The 26,240-nt window shown below is 45.9% G+C and overlaps 1 protein-coding gene across 1 annotated transcript; it reads left to right on the top strand.

Annotated features, from left to right (window-relative positions):
• The first annotated feature begins 3,343 nt into the window (after nucleotides 1-3,343).
• On the top strand, nucleotides 3,344-6,734 carry CHST2 (carbohydrate sulfotransferase 2). Its single transcript, XM_058031467.1, has one exon. It carries the CDS (start codon nucleotides 3,411-3,413, stop codon nucleotides 4,698-4,700), a length of 1,290 nt encoding a protein of 429 aa, XP_057887450.1. The 5' UTR covers nucleotides 3,344-3,410; the 3' UTR covers nucleotides 4,701-6,734.
• The last annotated feature ends 19,506 nt before the right edge of the window (nucleotides 6,735-26,240 follow it).

The following is a 26,240-nucleotide window of genomic DNA, read 5'->3' as shown; positions in this document are numbered from 1 at the left end:
CTGAAGTACCTGAATATATTTGTGAAGAACTGTACTTGTTCAGCTGCAGAATGTTCTTCTTTCACACACTTTCTGTGCCTCTTACCATTTTTTAATACTTTTGTGTTTCTTTGCCATATATGTTGTATACAGTTACATATAACAGATAGATAAATTATTAAAAAAACCCCAACCAAACAAAGCTCCAAAGTTGTAAATTGAAAGTTGGCTGTATACATCTCTTCCATATAAACTTATTCAATATTCATTGGTGTTGAGTTCTTCAAGTGCTACTTGACTACCAGGTCTGAAACTTGTGGGAAGATCAGCTAAAGCAGCTGCACTGAACCTGATTGATCACAGTTGTGTTGTGTGTGGGCACTTGGATCCACCTGCCCAGCATGAATACCTGCATTGCTCCAGTTCTGAAAAGTAAGATTCTGTTTAGCAGCATGTAGGTTGAACTAAAGAGCTGCTGGCCTCGTGTTTTCCTTGTTGAGTTGGAGTTTGATGAAAGCAGTGCTGCTTTCAGTTCTCACTCGCTGATTCAGAGAGATGTAACCACTGTGTAGCAGCAGGGAAGGTGCAGAATCCAATTACAGCTTTTCATGTTTGGGTTTACTGATTAGTTTTACTATTTCAGATGGTATACCTGCAGTTCATGTTTGCTTATCTTTATTTGTTACTTGTTAATTTTTAAATGCTGTAAGAAATGGAGCTGGCATTGTTGGTTTTTTCAGAAAATTTCATATCTCTCTTCAACCAAGTGAAATGGAAAGAAGGGATTAATTTGAACTTCATGGTATTGTAATGATTTTTCACTGCTGTGAATTGGTTTTGCTCCCTGTAGTCTCTGTCCTTTATTGCATTAGTGCTGCAGAACAATAGTGGCGGGAGATATTGCTTTATGAACTCCAGCATCTCAGTACTGCTGTTGTCATTCATCACCTAATATAGGCTAATTGATGCTACTACAGACCATTCCAGAATGAAAAAGGAACATTTCTGCTTTAGCTAGGTGATGGTCACTTCATCTGTAGAGAGCACAGAAAGCCAGATAAATATTTGATGTGAACCTTTATAAAAATATATTAAAAAGCAAAAGTCTTGTTTTATGTGAAGAACTCATGGATTAGAACTAAAGAACAAAATAACTGCAAGAATTTTATGCTACAAGATGCTCCAGAGGTTTATTTTTCATTATATACTGTGTTTCAAGAGTTATGAGTGAATCGTTTTTAGCTCATTTAAGCTGCACATTTCTTTTGCCAACTAGATACAAATAATTTGTACACAATGTGGTTTTAAAGATGTACACAATGTGACTTCCTCTGGAGCACTGTAGGGTAAAAAAATGGCTTCCCCTTCCCCCTCACTTTGATGAAATAGAGACTTTTTCTTGAATGTTTAATGGCTATTTAAAGTCTGCGATTAACGAATTATTTCTGTGTGAAAGCTCGCAGTGACATTTGGACGCTGCCGCCAGGTCAGTGGCAGCCCGCGGGACGGCTCCGAACCGGCCCGAGCGCTGTGGTGGCCGCAGGGCGGCTCAGGTGGCACCGGTGTCGCACAGCAGGGCAGCTCCTGCTCCCATCCCGCGGCCACCCTGCCCTGACAAGGCTCGGAGCGAGGAGCCCTTCCCTTTGAGGCTGGAAGGGGCTTAGAAGTTTTCCCAGAAAGGGAGCTTGGCTGTTAAATATCCCTGCAGAAAACATGGGAGGAGTATTGAAATGTTTTAATGAGGGATACCAACATTGCTTACACATTTAGCTCCTTCACCTCTTGTCCTGTTTTCTTGCATTTATTTGCAAGTGTCCTACCAGGCAAGGCACACACCGAGTGAATTTGTGCTTTATCTGCTCTCTGAGTGTAGAAGCTTTTGCAGTAGTGTCAGATCCGCGCTGTTAATAAACCTTCCAGCAAAATCTCCCCAGTGTCATCAGTTGTGGAGGGATTGGTGTGAGGCAGGGGCAGCCCCCAGCTGCCCGGGGAGATGGGCCGTGGGTATCTGTGCGTGGTGGGAAAGGCTGCACCAGTGCGAGAGCTGCCGGCGAGAGAGAGCCATGGACAGGAGAGAGCGGCCGAATGCTTCGGTAACTCGTGAGCAGCCCCGGAGTGCTCCGAGCTCGGTCGGGGGCGGAGGAAACCGCTGAGAAATTCCCTAAGAGTCACTGAGCTTTGCCGAAGCCCCACGAGTGCGCTGTCCCCTGGGACCCGCCGCTTCTCAGGCGCCTTTTGGGATGTGTTCGGCTTCAAAGCACCGCGGCTGTCTGGAGCTGCGCCACGGCTTGCGCTGCCCTCCCCACAGCGCGGTGTCTCAGGACACAGGAGAAAAGGGAGCGCTGCCCGTTTCCATTCCCGCCCGGGGCAGGGAGTCCGGGGCCCATCGCCGGCCAGCTGCCGGCTCGGGGCTGCTCCAGCGGGGCGGGAGCGGGGCCGCGCTGGGCTCTGCCCGGCAGGAGCGGGGCCGCCGGGCCGGCTGCCCGTGGGCCGGGGCAGCACCGAAGGGGCCGCCCGGTGACCAAACACCGGCTATAAAAACAGAGTGAAGAACTGCGGGCGGATGGATTTGTGCTGAGCTCTGCCAGGAAGATCCAGTGTGAGGGTTTTATTTAAACGTTTTGGAGAACCTTTGAGAACTCCGAGTTTCCGCACAAACCAAGATAAGGGCGGCGGGGCTGGCCCCGGAATCCTCTCAGGCCTTTCAGTGATCTTTCATTCCTCTTCTGTTTTTCCCGTTACCGGCACGGCTCCGCTGAGCGAGGGGTCCCCGGTGAGGAGCCTCCCGCCGGGCTGGGCTGACTGGAGCGCCCCGGCGGAGCACAGAGGGGCTCCCAGAAGCGCCCGCCGCCCTCCGGCGGTGCGGGGCCCGGCCGGGCTCGGTGCCGGTGCCGATCGGTCCGGGCTTCCCCCGGGAGCGGGCGGTCGGAGCGGGCGGGGCGCTGCAGCCCGAGGCCGGGCGGCGGGGCCGCCAGTGGCGAGCGCGGGGCGGGGCCGCCAATCGGGGCCGCCCCTCGGTGGCGGCGGCGGCACCGGAGCGCTCCCGGCGCGGCGGGGGCGGGGCGGGGCGCGATGCGCTCTGTCGGGGCGGCGCAGCCCCCGCCCGCCCCTCGCCACCGCCCCGCGCTGTGGGGCGGAGCGGAGCGCGGTTCCGCCTCGCTCCGGCGGCCGCCGAGAGCTGCGCTGCGGCGGCGCCCGCGGCCGCTCGGCGATGGCGGCGCGGGAGAAGCGCGGGGCGGGCGGGCGGCCGTGCCGCTGCTAAGTAGGGCAGGGGCGGGGGCGGCGGCGGGGCCGTCGCGGCGGCTGCGCTATGCGGGCCGGGCGCGGGGGGCCGGCCGGGAGACGGCGCCGGGGGCGGCGCGCCCTGCTGCCCGCCGCGGGCCCCGGGGCGCCGGGGCGCTGAGCAACAGTTGGCCCCGCCGCCGCCCAGCATGAAAGTGTGCCGGCGGAAGGCGCTGGCGCTGTGCCTGGGCTACGCGCTGCTGCTGCTGCTCGCCGCGCTCAACCTGCTGGAGTACAAGTGGCGGCGGGAGCCGCGGCGCTGCGGGGAGCCCCCGGCAGCCCCCCGGCACCACCCCCCGCCGCCGCCGCCGCCGGCCGGGAGCCGCGGCCCGGGGGGCGCCCGGCGGCAGCTGGTCTATGTCTTCACCACCTGGCGCTCGGGCTCGTCCTTCTTCGGGGAGCTCTTCAACCAGAACCCCGAGGTCTTTTTCCTCTACGAGCCGGTGTGGCACGTCTGGCAGAAGCTGTACCCCGGTGACGCCGTCTCGCTGCAAGGGGCGGCCCGCGACATGCTGAGCTCCCTGTACCGATGCGACCTCTCCGTCTTCCAGCTCTACAGCACGGCGGGCGCCGGCAAGAACCTCACCACGCTCGGCATCTTCGGGGCGGCCACCAACAAGGTCATCTGCTCCTCGCCCCTCTGCCCGGCCTATCGCAAGGAGGTGGTGGGCATGGTGGACGACCGGGTGTGCAAAAAGTGTCCCCCGCAGCGCCTCAGCCGCTTCCAGGAGGAATGCCACAAGTACCACACGCTGGTCATCAAGGGCGTCCGTGTCTTTGACCTGGCCGTCCTGGCCCCGCTCATGCGGGACCCGACCCTGGACCTCAAAGTCATCCATCTGGTGCGGGACCCCCGGGCCGTCGCCAGCTCCCGCATCAAGTCCCGGCACGGCCTCATCCGGGAGAGCCTGCAGGTGGTGCGGAGCCGGGACCCCCACATCCACCGCATGCCCTTCCTCGATGCCGGCCACAAGCTGGGCGGGAAGAAGGAGGGGGGGGGCGGCTCGGACTACCATGCCCTGGGTGCCATGGAGGTCATCTGCAGCAGCATGGCCAAGACCCTGCAGACCGCTCTGCACCCCCCCGACTGGCTCCAGGGCAATTACATGGCCGTGCGCTACGAGGACCTGGTGGTGGAGCCCATCAAGACCCTGCGGCAGGTGTACGGCTTTGTGAACCTGGCGGTCAGCCCGGAGATGGAGAAGTTCGCCCTCAACATGACCAGCGGCCCCGGCTACTCCTCCAAGCCGTTCGTGGTGTCGGCCCGGAACGCCAGCCAGGCGCTGAGTGCCTGGAGGACCGCGCTCAGCTACCAGCAGATCAAGCAGGTGGAGGAGTACTGCCAGCAGCCCATGGCCCTGCTGGGCTACGAGCGGGTGGGCAGCCCCGAGGAGGTGAAGGACCTCAGCCGAACGTTGCTCAGGAAGCCGCGGCTGTGACGGGGCAGCGGCGCCGGGGCTGGCGGAGCCCGGGCAGAGGAGCCGCTCCGGCCGCCCTGAGTGAGGGAGGGAGCCGGGAAAAGCAACCTGGGCTCCGATTTCCTCCAAAGACTGCCGAAGGGTAACATACAGTAATGTGATGATTTCGTGGTTTTTTGGTTTTGGTTTTTTTTTTTTTTTTTTTGTTTGTTTTTTTTTTCTACCCGCCCCTTTGCATTGGGTTAGATGCGATTTAAAAAAACAAAATCACGTGGAACTGAAAATATGTGTAAAGCCCCTTCCTCCTTCTGTAAAACGCCAATATCTTGTTCATGAAGTTCTCGTGCGTTTGAAGATGGTAACAAAAACTCTTGCACAATTCCTAACACATCTTTATCTCCCTTGGTGCGGAGGGGATGCCCTTGGAAAACATAATGCTGAAAATCAGACTTTTGTATGAAAGAAAATGTTCAGACATGATAGTAATAAAAGAAAATAATAAATGATATTCATTTTTATAATTACCTCAATTGTTTGGGAAATACAGTGTTGCGTATGTACAGCTGGAGGGGATGCTTGCTTAAAATAACAACGTGGACTTCTTAAAGGGTATGGGCGGAGGGCTGGAGTGCAACATTTGATGTGTTCAAAGATCAGGAGCTGCTCTTGCAGAAACAAATACAGATCTTGCAAGTGTAGTGCAGGTTTCATGGCTGTGTCAAAGCAGGTTTCTATTTAACTATTGTCTTTTCTGTTGTATTTAAAAAGTCTTTCAAGTGCCACTGTATTGGTGTCCTAAGAGTTTAAAAACGTTTGCCATCGCAGCAGTATTTATTTTTGTCTTGACATGTATGTCCAGGAGTCACTGTCAAATAGAAGTGGATCTACAGCGTGACAAGAAATGCAGGATTTAAAAAGACATTTATCATACTGGAAATATTAGCATGTGTGACAACAAAAATAAAATTATATATATTCTATAGTGCTAACAAAACATAAGATGTAAGATATTTCTTGACACTGATTGGTAACAGGCAGAGCAGGGAAGCATAGAAAATGCATAAGATGATTTATTTTTTCCCTTTGTCTGTGTCTGAGGGTATATTTATGTACGAGGAGGGAGGAAATGTACAGCTGTGTGTTCATGGCTGTAACAGAGCTTTGATGGAGCCAGCCCAGCGTTTGATTTCAGAGCGCTGGTTGGAGACTCGTTGCCTGTGAATTGTCATTGCTCTGTGATGGAGCCAGATGGTGGTCTGGCTCTTTCTGGGAGCTCTGCCTAGAGTCTGTCCCATCGTTAAAACTTGATGATTAAAAAAAAAAGAAAAAAAAGAGATTTTACTACTTCCGCTTTTGTAATTTCTTGGAAAAAGTCCTGATTTATTAAAGGTTAAGTGGTGTGTTGCATATGAAAAGTGCAGACACCTTAAGTAGTTTTTAATCTTGGTGTTCTCTGCTGCTCTTTGAAGGCTCATTTTGGAACTTGAGTTTTTAAACAAACGTAGTTTTGCCAAACTGTTCTCTTAGGAGACTACAGACTTTTCTACAGGAAGTACATTTTACATTGCCTATTTGGGTGTTGTGCCTTCAGAAAATGTGAAGAGTATGAGTAGGAAAAAGGAGATTGATTTGTGAAAATAAATTAATATAAACAGGATGCTGATACGTGTGTGTGTATGTGTGGGTGTATGTGTGAAAATTTTAGTGATGTGTAATATGTCTATTTCTTGTAACTCAAGTTAAACAGCTGATAACTGGCTACTAAGATTTTTGAGTTCTTGATGAAATTTTGGCATTAGATGTTCAATTTATTCTGAAAAGGAAAAACATTTAATAAACTAGTTAAAAGATTATTGCATAAGGTTGCCTATACACTTGCTGAATGACTGCATTACATGTTGGTTCCCTCAGCTCATTTTCACCATCAGTGAAATAACATAAAATCTAGCAATGGGAGACCTGTTAATTGGCCTGTTAGGACAGGGTGCTAGAAAGGGGAGGGATAGTCAATTTGATGTTTCAAATACAGATTAAAGTACTTGTGTTGTTGTGGAATGATGTGTTTTGTGTTACCACGTGCATGTTCAGTGCAGTGCTGCTGAGAGGATTTTGGGTGTTTGGCTTTGGGCTGTACCCAGCGGGGTTTTTTATTTCCTCTGGTTGTTGTGTCCGGGGGCAGTGCTTGAAAATCTGACCTGTAGAGCACGGTGCTTGCTTTATGTCCATGGCAGCGTTCCGAGGCTCCCTGCTCCCCCTGCCCTGCCCTGCCGGTGCTCCCCCCGAGCCGCGGGCAGGGCCGGAGCCGGGAGCCCCCGGAGCTGCCGTGGGACGCCGGCCCCGCCTCGGCTGCCCGCAGGGGGCTGTGCCCGGGGCTCCGCATGGCGCTTTCCGTGCTGCAGAAAAAGCTGCTCGGATTTTGGGAGATGGTGCATGGTCATTTCTGCGTGCAGAACTCCTTGGTAATTTTTGGGAAAGTTTTCAGGATGAGTAAAGTGAACAGGAATTGATTGCCTCTGGGAGTGTGAAACAGATGAGCCCAATTGACTTAGCTTCCAAAAATGTCCTTTGGCTCCTAATTATGTTAAAAAGCTCATCCTGTCACTCTGAGAGAGCACTTGCTGCTCTTCTAATAGTGGTGCAGCAAGCATCTGCTTCACTTTCCCGGCACCAGCACTGCCAGCAGAGTTACAGCATCTGAATCTGGTCCATAGTTTGGGCTCCACCTACTACATTGCAGCAAGGAATCACCCAACATGCTGAACAACTGCACCCTGGTGAGCTTTGGTGAACAGAAGAAATAGTGCAATGTTCATTCTGTGAAAATAAAGCACTGCATGTTTGTTCAGGAGAACTGAATGGGACCCTGCTTGTGTAAAGTGCTGGTGGGCTGAGCCCTATGTTTAGTGCTGCTCTATTAAATACGTATGTGAACAACTGGCAATTAAAAGATGATTTTTAGCCCTTTTTTGTATTCAGGAAATAGAAGTAGAGGAACTTTAACAAGCCAAACAGAGTTGAAAAAAAGTTTTAAATGTGGAAAATTACAGGGAAAAATAGGGTATCAGAAAGATGAAGGACATGGTTACAAAAGAAGTTTTCCTTTTGTGAGGAGGGATAGCTAGCTGTAGTCAGAATAAACTTGACTTTTAAGCTTGAATATAGTCCTGGGTTTGCTTTCTGTCTGATTTAATAATTACAGCATGCTTCTTCAATGCTTGAATTAATGAAGGATCAATAGCATAAGCAAGGTGCAGAGTGCACTCAGTCGCATGGGAGGGAGATGCTTCTGAAGACTTGGCACGTTGGTTTGATGGAAGAGAAAGGCCAGTGGGCAGCTACGTGTGTCTTTCTGCTGTGAACAAAGCCAGAACAACGAACAGGTGTGGTAAATTGCAATGATCATTCAGTGCATGAAAACAGGAAAACCCTCTGTCTTCCACTGAATCAACTAAACCACAAGATGTGTAAAGCTGTGCAAGTTGCTGCTGCTAAGCTCGGAGCTGACAATGAAACAATATTAGATCAAGTATCTTTCATTCTTTCTTAACAAAAGGAAGATGTTCCTTATTTTTCCAATCACTTTGTAATTTGTCAGACATTAAACATCATGCTGTGACTGGGAAGAGGAACATCATTTAAACCCACAAACCTTGTATTTCCATTATGATTAGAACTTGGGTCCTCAGAGGTGAAATACTGATGGTTATAAGCAATCCTGAAACAAGGGTTTCTCGTACTGTAGGCTCTGGGAAGAGTTGTGAGATTATTTCCCCCTTCATTTCTATTTGCTAGTGGTGTGTTGAAAATGAAAAGTGTTTAATGTGAGCCTTTCCACACCTCACAGGTGGTCTTAGAGTTGGTGTTCCAGCTTTGCTCCTCTGCATCCCATAAATGCAGGCATGGGTCCCTTTGGAGAGGTGGATGCCAGCTGTGCCCAGCTGTGTAGGGCTGCTTTACATGAACAGACTGAACATGGGGCAAATGCTGCCTCTGTTACTTCATTGAATGGATCACAAATGTTCTTATATTCTACTGTCATTTCAATTAAGGGTGTTGTATAAATATTACTCTGCTGGAATTATGCATATGAATAAGGTAAGCAGATTTAATTGGGAGGCTCTGAGAGAATGTGAGACTGCTTGCCATTGATGTATCTGACTTCAACTGTGCTTCCTGCTAAGTTATCCTGGCAGTCAGTACATAGGGTTTGCATTTTGTATCAGAGATCCTCAGCAAGATCTTACAAAAATATGCATGTTTCATAATTAAAGAATACATAGGATAACATTTCAGCAGTACTCATTATATTGTGCACATTTAAAGTAAAAAATAAGGTTTTCTGGTTTATTTGGGTTCCCTGGCAACTAATGAGTTTTGTTAATGTGTCTAAATAACAGCTCTTCTCTGGGATTTGAATGGAATAGGACTTCATGCTGAAAAATAAGATGAAAATGTGGTCACAGGAATTGCCCAAATTAAATGGTATTAGCGAAGCAGCCTGAGCGAGAAAGGATCTGCTGAGCCACCTTTGTCCTAGCACCAGCTGAAGTGGAAGCTGCTAACTGGAAGGGGCTCTACAGATACAATATTAAGAAATCTGAAGATTCTAGTAAGCTTTAAGTGTGATCTTGAAGAATATCTGCATGTGCCATTTTTGTTGGAGTTGGAATATTATGGAGTCAGTGGGAGCTATATTTCAGGGTGCCTCTGGAAGTCATGGCCTCATAAATTTGTACTGAGGGCGCCTATGGGGGTTTCTGGTCCAAACTATTGCTCAAAGCAGGGTCAGCTTATGAGATCAAACTAGGCTGCTCCAGGTTTTATCTTGGTGGGTCTTGTAAACCTGCAAGGACAGAGACTGCACAATCTCCCTGGGCAACCCCAGTGTTGTGTGGTCCTTGTGGTGATCCATGATGCCTCAGCAAAGCCAGCCCCAGAATCACTAAATATGTTACATAAATTTATTAATATTGTGTTTTGCCTGTGACTACTGACGTGGGTCATGTCCTCGCTTCCCTTTAACTGCAAGAAACGTTGGCTGCAGCTCAGCTGTTGCAAGGGGTCAGCAGCAGAGTGGCTAATGAGCAGTGATCTCAGTGGAAAAATAGGGATTCACAATTAGAACGCTGCATCCAGCAATATCCCTTGTTCTACCCAGGAGGGATAAAGAGGAGAGCAAAAAGAAATTCACTTAGAAGAAAGGAAAGGAATACAAAGAGGGGCTTATCAGACGTTGCTCTTTCTCTGCTATAGGAAGAAAGAAATACTGGTAAGGAAAACTGAAAGAAACAAATGATACCATGCAGCAAGGTCAGGAGAGGATGAATAAAGGCATTTGCATGTTAAAGGCAGTGAGGATAGAAACCTGAAGGACAGAAGAAGAAATGTGATGCTATGTGCTGTAACCATTTGTGATTAATCATGATATGCAGAAAGAATTCCTCACTTCTAAGTTCACAGTTTTAGATTCCCTGATTTTCCTCACAGTTTCAAGATGAATTTCAAACAGGAATAATTTTCATAATTATTCGGATAGTTTTGATGTTCCAATTTGTTTTGTGTATAGATAGAAACAGAGTTGCTGAACTTTTGTCTAAATATTCCTCTCTGCAGACCTCTATGCATAAATTCACAGGCCCCCTAGTCTGCTAAATTCTTGGCACCTTCTTGTTTTCCATCTGCCAGATGGCTCCTTCTCCCACCAGTCAGGGTTATCAACAATTATCTGTTTCAAGCCATGTGCACGTCTCATAACAGTTTATCATGGGAGACATAAAATGGAAAAGTGACATATTTAGTGTTTATGTAACTTTGAGAATCACTTTTGGCAGCTTTCATTGCTTGCTTATTTGCCACTGGTGGTTCCTTTGTATGCTTGCTGTACTGGTCTGGGATCAGCCCTTCAGATCTCAATTATTCAGTCAGTTTACTAAAATCAGACACCTTGCACACTCAGTCAGCTGGTGTTTTTAGGTGTACTAACCTAGCTGATGGAGTGGTGACCTGTTTTGTTCTTCAGAACACCCTTATATCTGCTTGACCTCTCTTTTCCCAAGTAACAAGTGATTGGGAACGAGGAAATGGACTCAAGTGGCACCAGTGAAGGTTTAGATTGGATATTTGGAAACATTTCATCACCTTGAAAGGCTTGCCAAGCAATGGCATAGGCTGCTCAGGGAAGTGGCCCAGTCCCCAGCTCTGCAGGTATTGACAAGATGTCTGGCTGTGGTGCTCAGGGACATGGCTTAGAGCTGGGTTAATGGTTGGACTTGATATCACAAAGATCTTTAGAACCTAAATGGTTCTCTGATGTGATGGTGACATCAGACCCTGCCAGTGCCATACAGGGGGGTTGGAGGCACTGAGAAGGGTCTGGCTGCCAGAGCAGAGTTTGGGGCTGAGCTCTGCTCACCTCCTTGGGCCTGTGCTCTTCACCTGCTTCACTGGCTGCAGCTCCACCACAAACTGCCAGAGCTGTCGATGGTAAAGGACACCTGGTTCCAAGAGGTACAGTGGAAATGAGTTAGTGGAAAAGAGTTCTTTGTGCTTCTCTGCTCCTCTCCAGGAAAGAGCACACAGCAGCCCGTGCTGACCATAACACTTTGGTTTTGTAAGAGTTTAACAGCTGATCCCTAATTACATGTTCTTTCATGCTGAGCAGAGGTTAAAATACATAGTATTAAAGTGCTGTGGCTACTGCCCAGAGAATACCTGCTGTGTTATTTTAACCCAGGAACCCTCATCCCAGGACACAACTTACACGAGCCCCCCTCCTTTTTTTTTATTTCAAATAGGGAATGTTGTATCTGATGCCCCACCTGAGAGGCAGCTCTGCCTTTCTGCCGGTAGTGCCCCACAGGTGTTAATGAGGAATGTTAATGAGCCTGGTATAGAAAAGGCACACCTGAAAGTAGTTAGGGGGTTGTGGTGCTCAGCCTTTTCCCCTCACGGACAGGTGACTCTTGGCAAAACCTGATGGAAGCCGAGCTCTGCTCTGTGCCTTGGGGCTGGGGGGCTGCCATGTGCCCTCAGCCTCACCGGGGCAGCTGGCTGGGGTGGGAGCTCTCCCGGGAGGATAAATGCAGGAGGGGAGCTGCTCCTGGGGATGGTGGGGCTTTGCCAGAAGCATCTTTGATGGGAAGGGCTGCTGCAGGCTCTGAGTGCCTGCGGGCCCATGGAACCTGCTGGAAGGTGCCTGAGCTAAAGCCCTTTCTGGAGCTGAAGCCTCGCTGTGTCTGGGCTGTGGGGATGCTGCCGAAGCTGCAGGAAAATCGGGATATTTTCCAACAGGGAGATGTGGTGGGGCTGCTGTGCTCGGGGACATTTCAATGTAAAGAGTTGATAAAGCACATGGAAGAGCACCAGCCGGGACTAAGGAGGCTCTCGAGAGCCCTGGAGCAGGGAATGCCGCTGAGGAGAGGCGCGGGCGGCCGGGCAGCGTGCGGGCCCCACCGAGGGGCCGATGGAGGCGAGGGATCCGATGGAGGCCGAGGGAGGGGATGAATCCGATGGATCCGATGGAGGTGAGCCATGGCGGAGCGGCGGCGCTGTGAGGGTAGCAGGGGTGGTGCTGGGACACCCCTTAGGCCAGGCTCGCCTGTCGGCTGGAGCTGCCCCGGGAGCAGCGGCTGCGGGGCCGTGCTGGAGATGAGCCCCAGCTCTATGGCTGGTGGCAGCAGGGCTCTGCATGGTGGCTGTGGGAATGAACCAGGCCGAGCCGGGCTGAAAACTCGTCTGGGGAGATGCTGTAAGTGGATGTGTTGTTTGTCCGGGCTGGTGGCTGGGGGGGTCAGGCTCTGGGGGCGCCCTGCTGCTGTCAGGGCATTTGGCTCCTATCTGTGCCATGGAGAGTGGCACATCACCGTGGTACTGCTGTATCCCCACGGGCACCATCTGCTGTGCTCTGGGCACTCCTGCCTGTGCCCACCTCTTCACGGACACTTCAGGCAAATCACCTACACGTGACGAGAGGCTTCAGAGTCGATGGTTTCTTGCACACATGTACTGACAGAAAACGTTTGTACATTTCTTCGTCATTTACATGTCTTGTTGGGTTTCAATGTGGAGTCCTTTAGTGTATCTACTGGTCCTGCCCCATGCCTGCCGTCACAGATGAATTACAGAATGTGTCTATTTCTCTTTGTCTTGTTTCTGAAATGGACGTGCCTCTCCTGACCGCTCATCGCTCCTGCGCAGGTGAGCTTTTGTCTCGCTCCTGTGTCATTCACAACAGTGATCAGGCTCCCTGTTGCTTAATTAGTCCTTTCATAATGAATAATTTGGGTAAGTGCTTTGCTCTGAGTAGTACCCAGCCATTTATCTTTGAATTCAAAGAATTATTTGGAAGTTTAGCATTTCACAATTGCTGGCTTTGACGGTGGTGCAAGCTGTAAACTATACTTAGATTGCTGAAATCATATCAAGAAATCAATGGACTTTTGCTCACTGCAGGCTTCAGGTCTTGGCACAGCAACTCATAATGGCTCCTCATTTTCATTTATCAGTCTCTGTGTAGGAGATGCTGAGAAAATGTGTGTGAGCTTACAGCTGGGGTCCTGTTGGCTGCTCTGAGCACCATGAATGTGTGTCCCTATACACTGTGACCCCTGGTTAAAACAATAGACATAAATTATTCTCATATGTAAGCCTTGGATTTTCTTGCCTTAGGTATACAGGCATCATGTAGCAGCCTTTTGGGTAGCTGCTGAGTTTATCCCTGTTGATGCTAAAAACACACAAAGGCCAAATAGAAGAAATGAAAAATCTAAACATAATATTAGAGAGAGGGTAGCTCTCTCTGCACAGGCAGATGATGCATTTAAAATGGTTTGTGTTTTAAAAAAATCTCTTATAGTTATTTAGTTAGTACTTCTGTAATCAAGACAATTATTTCAAGCGTTCCCAGCAGTTCTTCTGCATTGGGTTACTGAAGCTAAATCAAGATCCCACTGTTCTTACTTCTTCTCTGACTTGTGTTAAGGGGTCACTTTGCAGGCTGCTGGTGATGGGTATTCTGCTTCCATGTTAAATGGGTGGCCTTGGAGGGAGAAGAGGGGGTATCCCAAGATATCCAGATGGTGAATAAACTTCCTGTAGGCACCCTGGCTGTTAGAGAATGTGCTGGCATCCTTTGGTACAAGGCTGTGCTGGGCACTCTGGGGATTGATGAACAAGTGTGGCAGTGAGGAGATGATAACATGTTTGGCATAGTAGACCATGTTATTGTCTAAAAAGTTTGTTTGACATATGGTTATTCTAACCCAAACAGTAAATACCTCATTATACAAAGCTATTGCTGTTTCTAACTTGGCTTTCTGGTACTTCAGTGAAAGCAATGTATCTCTGGCATCTACTGGATTGTAGTAGTGACAAAACCACAGCACACTGGCATCATTATGTATGTACAGAACTCTATTTTTCAGGCCACTGCATAGATCACAGATGCAGATCTATTCCCCTTCATTTTTCGTGTACTTAGCCTTAAAATCTGAGCTCTTCCAGTGGCAGTGTGGCCTGGGAGAGGCAGCCCAGAGCTCGTGTGTGACATTTCTTTCCAAGTGAAGCTTCTCTGCAGAGGGAAGTTGTGGTGAGGGTGGGTAGAATAGATCATGCTGCTCCTGGAAAGTTCTAGGGGTTTCTGACAACCCCAGATTGGGGTAATTAGGACTTAAAAGAGCTGTGAGCAGCCTACAGGGCTCTGCACCTGATAGGGAGCCTGTGTCCATGAGCTCTTGGTTTCTGTCCTGATACCCTGAGAATTACCAAGATTTTTGAGCCAATGGCTGTGAGAAAAAAGCCATAAAAATGCAGTGAATCACTTAAGAATGTGTTTTCAGAAGGTTTTTAAAATGGTGCAGCGATGCTGCTAATTGTGCCTATATTTGCATTCCAATTATCCAGGCTTGGTCTGTGTGATGAACACATTCAGGGGCAGGGCCAGTGGCACAAGAGGTTGCTCAGTGGCTGGAGGATCAGGCCATGGTTAGACACAGGGGTAAATTTAGTTCATTAATGTAACATATTCTTAATTTAAAAACCTATCCTCCGTAAAAAGTATTATTGCATTTGGATTAGAATATGGTCTTAACTCATAGACATTTAATTTTCACATAAACCCCTCTTAAGTAAAAAAAAGGAAGTAAGGTAATTTAGAGGAAGCATTTCTATGCTAATGTGCAGCATTTAGGGAACAAGTGGTGCATGAGCAGGCCACTGAAGACATGGTATCTGAAGAACGGGAATGGAGAGAAGTTTGATTTCTGCACCTAATGGCAAGAGCTTATTATGCAGCAGACTCAAAATGAATTTCTGAAAAGTAGGACTGGGAGCTGAGGTATGAATGACAGAGTATAGATTTACAGGAGAGGCTAGGTGAAGAGATGCAAATGTATTTTTTGTATGGATGTGTCCTCTTGTTTTAATAAAGCATGTTGCCTTGTAACAATGCTTCTTCCCTTCTGTTAGGCTGAGAAGTGTTTGAAGTGTGTCCTCCCCTGCCCTAAAAGTGAATTGAAATACCTAATAATTGCTTCCAGGTGTGTTGAATTTTGCTTTAGCCTTGCCTTCCTCCTGGGGTTTGGCTTCCTCAGTCCCTTCATGCTGCCCTGGATGCCCCTGTGAGCTGCAGGCTTTGCTCTGCAGCCAGTACAGAGCCGTGGGTGCCCCAGCACCTGCTGGGACCAGGCTGGAGCTGTGCCACATCCTAGCAACATCTCTGGCAGGCAATTGTTTCACAGTCATTCTCACGTGCAGCTTTACAGCAGTCTGTGCCCTGGCAGCAAGGATGGTGTTTACAAATTTCCTATTATGCGATCTTAGGGTCATAGGAACACTTCTGGTCCTAGCAGGAATTTAGTGTGACCTCATACAATGACACTATGGTCCTTCACATAAAAGGGAAGCAGGATTTTGCCCTGTATTTCCACAAATATTTTATTTATTTATTTTTATAAGAGCAGTTGGCTTCCAAGCACTCCTATTATTTCTAAGGTGTTGTGGGAATTGGTGTTGCTGATCTGGCACTCTTGCTTTCTTATCTGCTGTTTCACCATGGTTTCACTGTAGAGACATTTGTTGTCAGGAAATCAATACACTGAGTTTGGGAAGAGCTGCAGCTGCTTGGGAAATGGAAGCAACAAGCTAAACAGCTGATCCATCAAGTTCCCTTGCAATATTTGTTTCAGTAATGGATCACAGCCTTATCCAGTTAAGTGATGGCCCTGGCAGTCGCCTCAGTGCCAGCTCAGGCTGGCTCTGGTGATAGAAAAATCTGTTCATCCAACAGAGGCAATACTCCTTCTGGAGTCCCTGAAGGAAAAGCAGGAAATCAGCCTCAGACAGGGCAGAGGCAGCCCAGCCCTCGTTCCCTCCATACCCCTTTTTTCTCTGCACATACCTGATTTTTTGGCATGTGAACAGAGAGGCTTGGGGTTTGGTATTGGAATATGCCTTCTGAGGTGTTTCCCTGTGGGGCCATGGCTCTTCACCCTGGGTTTTTTCACTGTTAAAATCTTGAAAAGATTATTTAATGCGCAGATAGATTGAATGAATGCTGTCGTTATTGCCCTGAATCAGGATTGAGATTTGATTATGTATTATGTTCTTAAATAGATTCAGCACAAAATGCTTTGCATTTCAGTGTGTGCAATGGTAGGCAGGGCATCAGCTGCAATGGGTGTGCACTGACTCATTAGACAATGTGTCTGATTTTTACTGACTACCTCTATTGCAATGACAAGTTTAGCTCCTCTGATGGGAAGCAGAAATGTTCAGTAGGTAATATAACAAAATCAGCTGGTTGTTTGATGGGGCTGAAAAATGAATGGCCTTTTCAGTTCAGTGAAGGATGAACATTTCTGAATGAAGCTCATCAGATTCATAATCATGCCAAATCCAAGACTAGCTGGCTGGAAATCTTTCTTTGAAAAGCATTGCCCTTATTTTCTAGAAAATTCCCAATGTAAGCCTGAGATGTGGTACCTTGCTTTAGTACAAAAGTGAGGATCAAATGTGTTATTGGAGTGCATTTTAAAAATACATGAATTTAATAGCTAATTTAAAAAGCTCTTGGGATCAGCTAATTTGAATAGAAGAAGCTTTGCTCTCTGGAATCTATTTCAGAGTTACCATCCCAAAGTTTCTTGATACAAGGTTCTTGAAGTTACAACTTAGAATAGTGAATGCTTAAGAGGGACACTTTTAAAATTTTGTATCTTTTTGTTTTCTAAATCTGCTATTTAGTATAGGAGTATTTCAAGTAATCAAATTTTAACCTTTTGTCCCTAGATTTAATCTTTTTTCTATGTATCTGCCTTGGCATTGATTCTACTGCTTTTTTGTACCACAGTGTTTTTGTGTGAAGTAATTGGAACTTCATTTTTAAAACCCAATGAAATAAGGCTTCTTTGTACTCTTCTTGGGATTGTTGAATAAGAGTCTGTACCTATTTTGTGAATATTGTTACTTTTATTCATGACATATATTTGTAGATGAAAAGCAATATGGATAACTATCACTGAAATATCTTTGATTCCAAGAATATCTGAAACTACCAAGGTAGAAACACCAGAGTTATTTTTGTAGAACTTATCAATAATTGCCTTAACTAGGAAATTGTTTTTTTCAACACGAATATCTGGATAAACATCTGATGTACCTAGTGTGAAACTTAAGCTTCAGGGAAAATTTCCATTGATATTTGACTTAGAATGGACTAGGTAGTCTGTCAACTCTACTGCCTCAGTCTGACTTCTTTCAAATGGGGCCCACAAAATACTGTTCAGAGCAAATATGTAGTGAAGTCTTTTATGATGAAATACTCTTAAATCTGCAGAAGGAAAAGAATTTATGGGTTGAATTCACATCTCAAGAAGTTTTAAGTATTTTTAGTGATTGAAATCATGTAGTCATCTACATTGTGATTGGGACAGACAATATATATGTAGGTATTTGCATTGGACTTGTGCTGCTGAATCCTGCTCTAGAAGTTAAGAGTACAGACTACATGACTGGCTTGACTGCTTTTGGCAATGCCTTTTGCAACAGTCCATCCCACAGAAGTACAGTGCAGTGTATGAGCTTATGCATTCTATAGCAGTAACTTATTGTTTGTGTGTGTATAATGCTTATGTATTATGTAGCAGTAACACGCTGTTTGTGTGTACCTTGCCAAGTCTCTCCTTTGGCTACAGTTTCAAAAAAGAGGTCTGAAGTCAGCAAATATGAACTTTCTGACTTTAGGCATCTGAAAATTTGAAAGTTAGATGGATTTGCTTTTTTAAGAGGGAAATGCAGATGAGTGTGTTAGAGTGGAGCTGGAGCAGAAAGCTTTCACAGTGCCTGGTGCACTGGAGAGGGGGTTCTCACTGCTTTCTTACAGGGAATGCCTCTTCTGCACTATCCCCCAGAATGATCCTTTGGCACTTTGGTGATGGACCTTATGCAGTGTTTAGTTTCTCATTGCAGAGCTACTTGCAAGGAGGGGAGGAGGAAGGGCCTGAGTTTCTGGTGCCATCACTGTAATGAGAAATAAATTAGATGCAAGAAGCTCTTGTGTTGGCCCTTATGATTTGGTGCTGTCATGCTGTGTTGTGACTAATGCTTTTTCCCACTTTATTGTTGCTGAAATCAATGGCAAAACTCCATTTATGTTAAGGGCACATGACAAGATCCAGAATAAGTGAAAGAAGCAGATGACTAACAGTAATGGATATAATTGAGAAAAAACAATCCTATCCAAGGGTATAGCCAGGGCTGATTTAGAGCACTAAGGAAGGATCATTCATATCAGACTCAAAACAAGATAAAGGCAACAGCTATTAAAGGCACATCCCCTGTGCACAGAGGGAAAGGGTCTCTTCATTCATTTTAATTGGAGGGGGGGGAAGTGACTGCAGATGGTAGTTATGTAAATGATCTTTTAATTGGTAAACAGGAATATTTATCTTTGCTCATATTTATTTTTTGAGATTGAACTTCTGCTTGTGCAAACAGTGTCCTCAGGCTGGTACACAGCAATGGGCATCTGTGCTTTTTCAAATCATTAGCACTGGATTAGAAATTTTGGCTGAAATGCTGAGCATTAAGTACTAGCTTGCAGCACCTGGTTTTAGTTCATCCACATTAGGGTTGGGTACAATCCCTTCTCTGGCCTGTTGTTATCTACCGTTTTCGAGCCTTTCTTTCACCGAAGCAGCATTTCTTTTCCTGGGAAAGCTCTGCCAGATGTGTTGCCTTCTGGCTTCTCCTGTCCTTGGCAAGGGGGTGCCTGGGAGCTGCAGAGCTCCCTGTGCTGCTGGCTCGTGTGCTGTGCAGAGGGATTGCCCCATAGTGTAGGGGTGAGCTATTCAAGAAGTTGATCTGAACTTGGCCTCACTTCATGTGGCCTCAAACACTGCTCTGACAGTATGAAGTGGCTGTAGTCTTTTTTCCTTCTCTAATGTGTGCATGGACAGGTGCTTGGTGTGGCCATGAACCTGGACTGCAAACATGGAGGAGAATGAAGCTGGGATGTGAGCAGGTTTAGATATTTGCCATCAGCTTTTGTTGTGGCTCATTTGGATCTAAGTCATGTAGTTCAAGCCACTGTCTTCCTTGGTGTGGTGCTACTGTGTTCAGGGAGTTTAGGAAGATGCTGTTAAGTGTGAGACTGTTGGGTGACCTGATGAATGTCCCTAACTAGCAGGGAGAGCCATGTCTCCTGCTTGGTTTAGAGCAATGAATGGCCAAAATCCAAACTGCTCTTCTGTGCAGGGTAGCTCAAATTCTCTGAATCACTGCTTTTAGCTTGGTTGGTCAGATGTGTCAAATGGCTAAATTACAAGTGACTTCAGGAGCCCTGATGTGATCCCCAGTATTTATGTCCAGCCAGTTTGTGAGCTGCATGGACACTGTGCTCTGCAGCCCGAATCAGCAAGAAAGTTAGGTTAAGAGTTGTGTGAGGAAAATGATACTGTAGTGTGAACAGAAAAGAGGAAAACTATTTAAACATGTAAGCAGTTTAAAGACTGACATTAGAAAGCTAGAGATGTCAGCAGATAAGGCAAATCTGCAATCCAGTGTATTGCTAGCACAGATCTTGGGTATTTTTTTTCTTCAAAATAGTGGGTCTAAACCCTGTCTGTTTGTTGATCCCAAACCAAATGTTAGTGCAGATATGGACCTCTGACCAGTAAATTTATTCTTGATTAAACCTAAAAATGCATGACCCTAGTTTCTTCCTTTAGAGTTCTTAGAAGCTGTTTCTGGACCTTGAGGATTCATGGCTTAGAATTAATGGATTACTTGAACTAATTGCTGACTTGCAAAGGAACTCAGTAGAAATAGACAGACGTATGTAAATTTAATTTCTGGTTGCTGGTTAATTAGAAGAAAATGTCCTGTATCTTGAGGAGAGAAAGGATAGGACGTGGCACTTGACCACCTCTGAAGCCACAGCTCTTGGCCTCTGCTGTAACCTTATTTCCTGCACCTCCAGCTGCTGCTCTCTGCTTGTGCTGCCTGTGGCTCCCTGCCCCACGAACTGTGTGTATACAAGTGTTGTAATATTCTGCTGTAAATCAGATCAGTGAGTGGGGGGCTGAGTTAAAAATAATCTGCTTTGAACCTGGATTATGTCACCAGTCTTGTGAGCAGCGGTCACAGGGCTGGCAGGGAGGAGGTGTGGGTGCAGGGGAAGGGGCTGGGACATAGGCAGGGCTGGCAACCTGTCAAACAAGCCTGACATTGAAACTGGGAACTGTCAAATGGCACCTTCAGGTGCTGCCCCTTCACACATGGGCTGCTACAGTGCTGTGTTTGGGTTCCTGGCACCAGGAGTGTGCTGGGGAGCTGAAGGTGAGGGTGGCTGGCCCTGAAATGCAGGCTGTGTGTGAGTCTCTAACTGCTCCATTGTGGGCATGAAGAGCACGACACATGGTGCTCCAGCAGAGCTGCCACTGCTAACCTCTGGGAATGGTGGGGCAGGGCTGTGCCTGACACAGCTGCCTGTCCTGGGAGCCACATTGGGGGTGCACATTGTGCAGATGCCTTTTCTGCTGGCAGGGATGCTGAGCAGTGCTCCCAGGCCATGCTTGGTAAGATGGCCAAGCTGTTGGAGTGCCCATGGAGGTTGATTCCTTTCTTGGCTGTAGATATTCCTTGCTGTCAGTGCTAGTGGAGGGGTAAAGTCATGGCCTATCTCCAGTCTAGCTCTTACTGCTGGGATGAGGCTCAGGAAAGGGTGGGCAAGAAAGACCTTGGCTTTATGACCCCCTAATTAGAGCATTCAGGTTGAAGTGGTCATTAGCTCCTGCTTCAAGGATTGTGTTAGGCACTCCCAAAAATGTAATCATCCCCCCAGGAGTGAAGCAGCCACATCTTCCAGGCTGCACTGCCTGGAGTAATTCTTATCCCAGCATCTGTAACATTTCTCTGAGTTTGTCAGGGCTCTCCCACTTGCTAGTGGTTAAAAGGTCATGGGGAGAATGACAAGGCAGGATAATAAAATGTTTTGTCTTTGTTAATGGCTGAAATTTGGAAGTCAACCTCAACAGGGCTTCAGATTGAGTCAAAGGTGAGAACCAATAAAGTGCCAATCCTTTATTTGGAGCATTTAGTCCTGAGATTTGGGAGCACAACTGAAATAGCTTGACAAAGATGCAGCTGAAACCGATGACTTGTACAGCTCTGCAGTGTCACAGGATGAACCAATTATAAATAATTTCTATAAGAAGCATATTTAAAAGGCAGAATAATTAATATTTGGCAAATAATGTGTGGAGGAGGTAATCTTTACTGTGTAACAGCAGTATGTACATTATTGAAAACTGCTGAGAAAAAAACAATTTACAAATGCTATGTATGGAAATTTCTTAAATTGTGCTTTAATAATGGAGAAATTAGTAGGCTTTCAGTCTTCCTGGTGTTAGACTTTTTGTGAGTTATTTGGCTGCTTTTCTACATTCAGATTTCAAAAATCTGATGTTAAGATCAAATGCACAAGTTCAGCTCTGTTCAGAGAGGTGGAAGAGCAGCAATGGCTGCTGTCCAGACCCCTTTAGCATGTGCCCAGCCAGGAGGGTCCCAGGGACAGCAGCACAGCACTGGCACCTGCTCTGCCTCTGCAAGCCTGCCCTCCTGCTCAGCTGAAGAGAAGGCTGCACTCAGGGGTTTATACTCTTTCCAGAGCTGGAGGAGATGGATTTCTCTTCAAAATTTATTTTACCATTTGTAGTGTCTCATGCTTTCTTTTACTGATATCTTCCTCTCTTTCTGCAGTAGACCCGTTTAACACAAGCTGAAGAGGATGTTTGTGGGTAATATCAGTAGGAACAGTGCTGGCTTTGAAAGTCTCTCTATAATGTTTGAGCTACTGGAATAAATTACTGCATCATTATCAGTGTTTTTTTTTTTTTTTTTTTTCTTAAGGGTACTTTCTATATGTGATTACTCAGCCTTGTTTCTGTACCTCGAGAGTTTCTGTGCTTAAAATAGCCATACTTGAGCTTAGTTTTGCATAGTTGATCTGTGGTAAGGTTTCAAGATGCTGCAGCTGATATTTTGGGGTTTTAAAATGCTTCTGAGGACACTGGCATGATATTGCATCTCAGTCCTACCATTGCTGGTTTCTTGTAGAGAAGAAAACCAAACAAATGCTTTAAAAGAGGATGAGGCATTATTGCTAAATAGCTTGGTAGAATCTGTAGACTAATTAATGAATATTATTTATACCTTTATTTATATTATAAATAATACAAAGATATGGTGTACATAATAATATAAATATACAGTTCATTTTTATCAGTAATGTAGATTACCATGTTATTTGTAACTCTCCTTGTTTTTCTTGTGCTGCCTGTAACTAGGATTGCTCACCTGGAAAATAATTTTTCCTTACCATACAAACTATTGCCCCTTACCCAGGTTTTGTATTTTAAGGAAGTGATTAATGCTCCCTGTCAAGACTGGTCTGTTGCTGTTGGCTTTTTCTGGAAGCTTATTTCATTGATGCCTCTATTTCTGTACATCTTCCCTGGCTTGTTTCTCTTCAGAAGCAGATCCTGTAACACAGTTCAGCTGCAGTTGTCACACCTGTGCTCAGAAAAAGGCAGTGTTGGAGGGAGGGTTTTGCTTGGGGTTGTGCTGTGAACAGCACAATCCTTGCAAAATCTACCAAAAGACACAAAACTGAGGGGCTGCTGTGGGACTCCACTGACACATTGTATGCCAAAGCAGTTTGTGGAGTGACATCTTGAGTCTGTTGCCAAGTTGGAGGTGTGATATTGTGAAGATTTTAGTTCATTTTAGGCTTGTGTTTATTGACATTAACTACAGGCTGAGGCTATTTGCTGACCTCTTTTAGGAGACGTGCAGATACTGACTCTAGCAAGAATCCATCCTTGCAATTGATGTCCTTGTTACCACTGTCAAAAAGAAATCGTGCAGCAGTGTCTGTTAAAGTTGTCCCACTTTAATATTCCCTGTTTCATATTTTTGAAACACTTAAGTATTTGGGGCTATGAACTTTTCCCTTCTGGAGTCCTAAATTAACTATAAAAGGATATAGATCTCAGTTGTTGAAATTTAGCAGAGGCTATTGATATTGGGGACTGATCGAAATGTCTAATGTTCCATTGTCCCTGCGTTCCCATTTTAGCCTTTTTATTGAAAACATAGCAGTGATCTTTCTTGGTAATCTTTAGTTGCTTATTCTGGTTTCATGCATGTTGACTAGATTTTTTAAAATTGATTTTTATTTCCTGTTTCTGCCTCAGAGCTAACTTGCATTACTACTTCTGTTGCCATTGGATTTTGGACAGCACCTGACTAAATTGGTCTGTATATAATATACCTGTATTATATCTGCCTGGCTTTTGGCAGTCCCTCTAATCTGCAGATTTGCCTGACGAGTTGCTTCCTGATAAGACAGAGTTGTTAGTGATGGTCAGCTGCAAGTAGAGATCTATTATCTTTGCTAGCTGTTTTCCACTGACAAAAATTTCCTTTCTTGCTTCCAAAACTCATTATGATCTTTTACTTTGAGTGTTCTTGTGAGGCTAATATTTATTTGTTTTATTCTTTGAATTTACACAGAACTCTGCTAGCTTTAATTAACAGGCATCCATCTGTGCTCTCAGAGCCCTGATGGTAATTAAAATTAAGCATCTCTACATTGTCCAGAGCAATATATAGAACCAAATTTTTCAAAACATTTCTAGAAATGTCTGTGTGTAGGGGTTTCTCCTGCTGGCTTCCCTTAGTTTGTGGTGTTGTAGTGCAATCACTGCTGTGAATTAAGCATGTATTGTAACAGCTTTGCCTGCTGCTTCTCTTCAAAGCTTGGCAGGTGTTTTTTTTGGTTTTGTTGTTTTTTTTTTTTTATTTTTTTATTATTTATTTTTTTTAATGCATGCTTCTTAGACACCAAGGAGTGGCATTTCCAAGGCACCCAGAGCCTGCAGCACAAATTGACTCCTGCTGGAGCAGGAATAGGCATGCCAGCATGATCCCAGCAGGGCCCAGCATTGCTGCTTCTGCAGCATTCTGAGCTGCACTCTTGGTTTTGGGTTTGGGCTAGTGTTATGGTCAGGATTAGGGTTAGGATTGAGAGAGTCAAATATCCTACAGCTCCAGGAACACTGGGGCACGAAAGGGCATGCTGAGGTGATCCTGGCAGAGAATCAACATTGCTGCTCCTGCATCTTTCTGATCTGAACCAGTTAATGTTATGGTTAGGGTTAAGAGATTCAGAGAGCCTACAGGTCCAAGAACACTGGTGCTGGAATAGGCATGCCAAGGTGATTCTCCCAAGGTTATTCTTTGTGTGGGTTTTTACCATCTTGAATAAGGCTTCACAGTTTTTTTACAATAGTAATATTTCACATTATGTGCTGGAGTTCACACCCTCTCCCCAAGGGGGTGAGGCCCACAAGCTCCTGTGAAATGGCAAGGTGTTGGGAAAGCAAAATAGAGTGATAACATAAAGGCAGAAGTTTTGTTCTGGCTCATCCCACGAGCTGCGCTGTTAAAGATTGTGCTGATAGCTTGCAGGAGGCCTATCAAAAGAGGCTGTTTCTTGTGGGTCCCAGCCTGCAGCACCAGGTCCCTGCCCCAGTGCTCCCAGACCTGTAGGATACTGGGCTCTCTAAACCCTAACCCTAATCTCAGCCTTCACCCTGAACCTAGCCCAATACCATGGCTGGTCCAGATCAGCAATCTGTAGGATCAGCGTGCCCTACAGATTTGATGCCCTGGTGGGATTACTTTGGCTTGCCTTTTCTAGCCCTGATGTTCTTGGAGGCCCAGTATATTTGACTCTAACCCTCACCTTAAACCTAGTAAAGTGCAAAAAAATTGTTTGCTCCCATTCACTGTCTTGAGTTTTAATGGCCTTCTTCTAGTCATGAAAAGGAATTGCTTTTCATTAGCTTTTTCTCTCTCTTCATTCTCATCCCAAAAGCTGCAGTGTGCTTTTTGTATACTATTATTAGGTATCAGGGGTTATAATTTCTTTCTGTGTTGCAAATGCTCTCTCAGTATTAGTTAATTTGAACCTTCTTATCTTGGTACCAAGAGGCCTTGTGGCAGTGAAGGAGTGGGAAGGTGATGAGTTTATTGCACCATACACTGTACTAACAGCCTCAGGTGAGCTGCATGTGTCTTGAGACATGTGTTTAGGTAAGGGCAGTGTCCAGTGAAAGTTTATTCCTCTTTAATCTGGTAGGGCAGAGGTTGCAGGACAGAAGGCTGGAGGGGTAATTTCAGGACAGTGCTAACCTGTAGGTAAAACAGTTGCCTCAGCCTTGAAGCTGTCTCAGTTCACAGGGGAGCTGTATAACCAACTTGTGACATTGCAGATACCACAAAAGAAGCAGTCTGTTTAATATTGTTTAATGGGGAATTTTTATCTTTAAGGTCCCTGTACTGGTGCATTACTGATAAGGATAATGGGAGTTATGATGACAAGCAGATCCCAGGTATTGGGCTTTTTTGTACCACGGCTGCTCAGATCTACTTTGAGATTTGCACTATGAATTTTTCCCTGTCTTTAACACATGTTAGCAGACAGAGTATGTTATAACCCAGATGCCCTCAACATTATTCACACCAAAATTTTCTGACACTTGAAACAGTGTGCCTGCTACGTCTTGCATCCATTTGCATTTCTGCTTTTGGAGGAACCGATTTGGGGAGCAACAAAAGAGGAGATTGAGGGTAGGAAAAAACCACTAAATATCTGAGCTATGATTGGGAGCACAGGTTTTAACAAACTGTACTTCATAATTTAAAGCCAAATATTTTCAAGTTGCTGCTTTGCTAGAAATGTGTCAAAAGGCTGGTAACACAGTCTTGGAAGCTTTTTCCCCCCCCACTTGCTGTTTAAAATCGCTGTGCTTCTGACTTGCAGTTCTGGCATCCTTAGTGTATTGATTTTCATATTTAAAAATATAAATTGGGTGATCCTTACCCTGGTAGGTCTGGCATCCTGCATTTATTTAGGCATAAAAAAGACAAGATTTATAGGTTGAAATGATGTATTTTATTGGAACATCTGATCCAGCCGGAAGAAAGTTGGAAAGCATT

The sequence above is a fragment of the Melospiza georgiana genome, chromosome 10 (genome assembly GCF_028018845.1).
Source record: "Melospiza georgiana isolate bMelGeo1 chromosome 10, bMelGeo1.pri, whole genome shotgun sequence".
Classification (NCBI taxonomy): domain Eukaryota; kingdom Metazoa; phylum Chordata; class Aves; order Passeriformes; family Passerellidae; genus Melospiza; species Melospiza georgiana.
Note: the sequence above shows the minus strand (reverse complement) of the source record. Positions and strands in the feature narration are given on the sequence as shown.

What these genes read in the sequence shown, in the direction of transcription:
- CHST2 (XM_058031467.1), top strand. Translation starts at nt 3,411, where the DNA reads ATGAAAGTGTGCCGGCGGAAGGCGCTGGCGCTGTGCCTGGGCTACGCG.